The sequence below is a fragment of the Pterocles gutturalis genome, unplaced genomic scaffold (assembly GCF_000699245.1).
Source record: "Pterocles gutturalis isolate BGI_N339 unplaced genomic scaffold, ASM69924v1 scaffold27866, whole genome shotgun sequence".
In the NCBI taxonomy this organism is placed as follows: domain Eukaryota; kingdom Metazoa; phylum Chordata; class Aves; order Pterocliformes; family Pteroclidae; genus Pterocles; species Pterocles gutturalis.
The window spans coordinates 21,076-25,866 of NW_010106322.1; the positions used below are offsets into that span (position 1 = coordinate 21,076).

A 4,791-nucleotide genomic window follows, 5' to 3' on the forward strand; every position below is an offset into this window, starting at 1 on the left:
TAGTACATTTGCTACATTTGCAGGGGAGTTCTTAGCATCAGCCATAAAAATATTTGGCTGTCTTTTAAAATCTATGATTTTTTCCTGACTGCAGAATCTGTCATTCAGATACTCCATCAACCTCTCATCAAGCCCCTTTCTATAAACCTCTGGGAAGGGTTTTCCCAGCTGCGTATTTTTGAGCACGGATGGAAATGGCATGTAATTTCACTTAACAAACCATTTTTATCATGTTCGTGAAATAAAGTATGATTTGGTTCTTGCATCTCTGAGAAACAATGGAAGCCTTTAAGGAGGGGGGAGAAGGCCGATAAGACCGATTATAATCATGATTTCTTCCTGTTTGGTAATTCTTCTGGGTTAATCTGTGCCCTGCTTGCTGGGTACAGCTGTCCACGGGGCACTGACGTGTTCATATTTCTGTGGGAGATTTCCCGAAAGGAAAGGTGGAGGCACTGGGGGGTTTGGGGCACGCACGCTTGCTGTAACGTCACTGCGTTCTGGCCATTGATATTTTGGAGTCATAACGAGGGGCATCTTCTAATTTTATCTGTAGTCTTTTAGGTTTAATAAAGATCTGGAGAACTCTTGTTGTTAAAGACTTAGTTGCTCTGTTTGTGGTAGAGGAAACGATCATTCCAAGATCCTGATAATTACTGAAGCCAGAAATTTACTTCTAGCTGCTCTAAATACTATTCCCAAGTCCTCGCCTTGGGCGTGTGTGCGATGCTCACTGCCCGATTTCCCCAGCTGCAGTCGGAATCCGCCCGCTGAGTCTTTTTCACTTTTCTTTTTAGGATCATCTAGATATTATCGGAATGTGACTGCAGAGAAAAATGCACTTTTCTAACAACTCGGCCGTGGACAGTTAACCAGCCTTTGGTTTCTGGAAATGCTGCAACATGGCTTCATCTGGGAACGAGACAGAAAGATGGACTCACAGGCAAGGGGGCAGAATTGGAGAGCTGGTAGAGCCCGTGACCTCTCCTGACAACGGTCATCGCCTCTCACCAGCGAAGTCGGTTGGCAGTGTGGATCACCTCTTGCACCTCCCTGGGAGAGCAGACTCTGCTTACAGCTCCTTCTCAGGGGGATCAAACGTTCCGGAGTATCCCACCCCCTCGTGCTGTGGTGAAAACTGCTGCTTGCCTCCAGAGCAGGTACCGTACATGGACTCAGAATACGTAAGAGGAATTTACCATCTCAGCGCAGCAAACTCTGACCTCAGATGCCTGCATCCCTGCAAGGCGCCAGACCTGAGCATCCAGCATACCCCTCACAGCACCAGTCCCTGCGGAAGCACTCCTACCCGGGGGACTTCCCATCAGGGACCGCTGCCTCTGGCCGCACCGCCACCTTCTCCTCCCACGCGACTCGACAGCTATAAAGTCACGAGACACCTTGAAAACTCAAGAGGGAGAGGCAGCGCCAGCAGTCACAGCGAGTGCAGCGTGCAGGACGGTCACCTGGCAGAGCAGCACAGGGATGAAATTACTGAGCAAGAGCCAGTGGCTGCTAGGAGAAGGACTCTGGAAAACAAGGGCCCTTCTGCTGATTGTACAAGTGAGGTATCTGTGTCAAACATCCAGGGGTTAAAGGCGGAGGAAAATGGGGAGTGGAGCCCACCCCAACAGTCTATAAAGAGAAGCAATCCACACATTTTCAGCAGACCTTCTTCATTCATTTTTCAAGAATATTTAAAGACTGACTCTGTGGTGAACGTCCCTAAAATACTTTCTGCTTATAATTCTGTTCATGCTTATAAAATTCCTGAGGAGATGACCTCCAGGTCCTATCCCCCGGTGCATACCAGCCCCAGCACTGTTAATGATACACGGGAAGACAAACAGTATCCCTGCAGCGTGCGTAAGCCAACTTTTGGAGAAGCAGATCTGCAGAGAGCGGTGCCAGAGCCCAGCCAACAGTGCCCGCTCCGTGCCGAGCTCCCTTCAGACTTGGATCAAGACGTGTTTGAGGACAGTTGTGACTTAAAACCTATGGAGAATGGTCTTCTAATTAAAAATGCTTCCAGGAAGCTGAACAGTTGTACAGATGGAAATCAGTGCTATGATGCTGAAGGACAAACTGGGAGCGATGTTAGGGAACCGCTCCCGAATGAGCAAGCCAGGACGCAGAGATCATCGCTGTCCTGCAGCTGCGACAGCGCGGAAGCGGAGCACCCTGGCTGCGAGGAGTGGGCTCAGGGAGGTGAGCCATGCCACGGCAATACCAACCTAATGGCCTCTTGCAAACCGAAGGAAGAGTCCACATCTCAATTTTTGCACGAAGTCAAGAAAGAAAACCAGGCTCATAACAGCAGTCCTGACCCTAGCACACACCTAGAAGAGGAATCTCCTGTTCAGAAGTACCAACCTGAGTTTCAGGAGCAGCTCTGGAGGCAGCCACGGGACGATCTCGCTGATGAACAGATAACCAGGCAGGCGACTCCCATGCTTTACTACCTTTCTGGGGGGAAACCCACCAACCTCCTGCTCCACAACAAGCTCGCCCAACGGCAGGAGGAGGACTCAAGGAGCCCACCAAAGGCATTTCCAGCGAGCAGCTACTCTGCCCCAGCGCGGTGTCTAGAGACACAAAGGGAAAGCAGTCGGCTTCCAAGGACCAGCCGTCAGCGCAGTGCTGATGTTCTCCTGCTCGAGACGGAAAATCTCATTCCCAGGAGTCCTGCTTCATCCACGGATGAGAGTTTCAACAACGACTACAGAGAGAAACTTAAAGTGGCTCAGAAAAAGGTTCTGAGAGAAACCTCCTTTAAAAGAAAAGACTTACAGATGAGTTTGCCCGTTAGGCTCAGACAGAAACCCTCTAAAAGGCCTTCGATCGAACACCTCAGGTCTTTCTCCTTATCCAGTGCAAGCGAGGATGCCAAACCCGTTCCTCGGTCCCCTCCTCATCGAGCATCCTTGGGAAGTTTCAACAGAGATGAGGAAATAAAGAGGCCACAAACAGGTCGAATAGCGGGAAGGAAAAGGGTAACAAAGGAGCAAAAGAAACTTTGTTATTCTGAACCTGAGAAGCTCGATCAGCTGGCAGACAAGGAGGTGTCATGGAGTCAAGTCAGGGATGAAATCACGGAGCAAGATACAGCGGCAGCGAGGAGAAGGACTCTGGAAAACAGAGGGAGGGCACTTTCCAGTTCCAATATCTCCAGGACGGAGCTGAAACAAATCCAGCACTGTGCACTTATGGAATACATGGAACGCAAGATCAGTCAAAGGCCAGGCAGCTCGCAGCACCTCCCGCTGCACCAGCCGCCCCTGCAGAAGAGGCTGTCGCATCCCAGGTGGCCTCCTGGCAAGGTCTCCAATCCAAACGGGAGCAGGAAGGTGCAAAACAATGAGGGTTTCTGCCAGGTTTTCTCTAAAGACAAATCTCCAGATGTTGTTCCTCCTTTGGCTCTTGTTCCCCCGCTGAGCGTGGCCGGCGGGTGCAATCCCGGCTCTGCTGCGCCTGGTGCAGCGCCCTGGAAGCACGAGCCGGCTCCCAGCTGCACCGGCAAGCCTGCGTCAGCTGAAGGTGGCCCGCGGGCTGGTGCTCCTGCGTCTGGGAGAGCTCACGAGAGATCAGAATCAACCCCTCCTCCCACACAGGTAAGGAAGATATTCAGGTAGTAACTATTGTTTGAGTCCGACCTGCCTGTTTTAGAGAACTGTGGGACTGCTCACACGCTGAACATCACGAATGAGGAATTAGGACTTGATTTTTTTTTTTAGCATGCAGTAGAGAGATGTGGAGGAGAAGCCACATTTGGTTCATCTCTAGGAAACGCTGTGTAGCTGTTTGAGAGCGAAATGCGTGCTCTGCTTGGCAGCGTGCAGGAGAAATAATCTGGGGGGTTTTGGGGAGAGGTGCTCCATAAGTGTTAATTATTTGTGATTAATGATAACAATTCATTATTCTCAAAAGTGTTTTGTAAGAAAGAATTGCAGGCAAACAAGGTGTTCTCTGATGTGAAACGTTACAAGAGCATTTGCATAGGGATGGGAAGTTCAAACCAGCCGACCGAAAGGCATGCCTGGTCTGGGCAGAGTCACTTGTCATCGTTCAGCGAGTCGCTGCTGTTACCTGCAGCAGCTTCCTTAGAGCACTATCGCAGGAACAGTTATTATGGAGAGACTTTTATAAATGACTGACCTTTTTGGCTCCTGTGTCTGAAGGACGGTAGCTGCCACTGTTGTTGTCAAGGAGAATAAAGGAGACAAAAGGGTCAGAAAAACAACTCATCTAATAGATTACTAAATTTACCCAGCTGAAGAGGCTGGCAAACTTCCACCAACGCTGCCTGATTCCTGGATTGTTTTGAGAGCCAGTAAGAGTATATTTTTTTGTTGCTAGCTGTTCTTTGGATTTCTAGGAAAAAAGAGGTGGATGCTACCTAGGAAGAGCATAACGGCAATTTAATTCATAAAAGGAGACAGGCAAACTGAAAAATAAAAACTGTTCGCTTCTGTTTCTGGGGATAACAAAAATGGGAGAAAAATTAAACAGCTGCCAAGTCTGAAAACGCTGCTTGTCCCAGTGTGCTGTTTTCATTTCCAGGACGCCTCCAGATGTGCCGGTGATGTGGTGGCACCGTCTCAGTGTTGCGAGAGCGGTCTCAGCACCCCCAGGTAAGGCTGCGCCTGGGTTACAGAGCCCCCTGGCCAGGGTGTGTGAGCTCCAGTGCTGCTGTGTCTGCTCCTGTCCTCAGGTCTTGGGATCCTGCGCTGTCCGTATGGGGAATATCCAGCTGTTATGCTATTGGTTTCATTCTGGGACAGTCTTTCAAAT

The 4,791-nt window shown here is 49.8% G+C and overlaps 1 protein-coding gene across 1 annotated transcript in view; it reads left to right on the plus strand.

Annotated features, from left to right (window-relative positions):
* The first annotated feature begins 902 nt into the window (after nt 1-902).
* Nucleotides 903-4,791, plus strand: part of LOC104472180 (protein Shroom1-like) — a 10,162-nt gene continuing 6,273 nt past the window's right edge. The window contains exons 1-2 of the mRNA XM_010087753.1: nt 903-3,611; nt 4,561-4,631. Coding sequence (XP_010086055.1) covers nt 903-3,611; nt 4,561-4,631 — 2,780 coding nt within the window. The remainder of the gene's footprint in view (nt 3,612-4,560; nt 4,632-4,791) is intronic.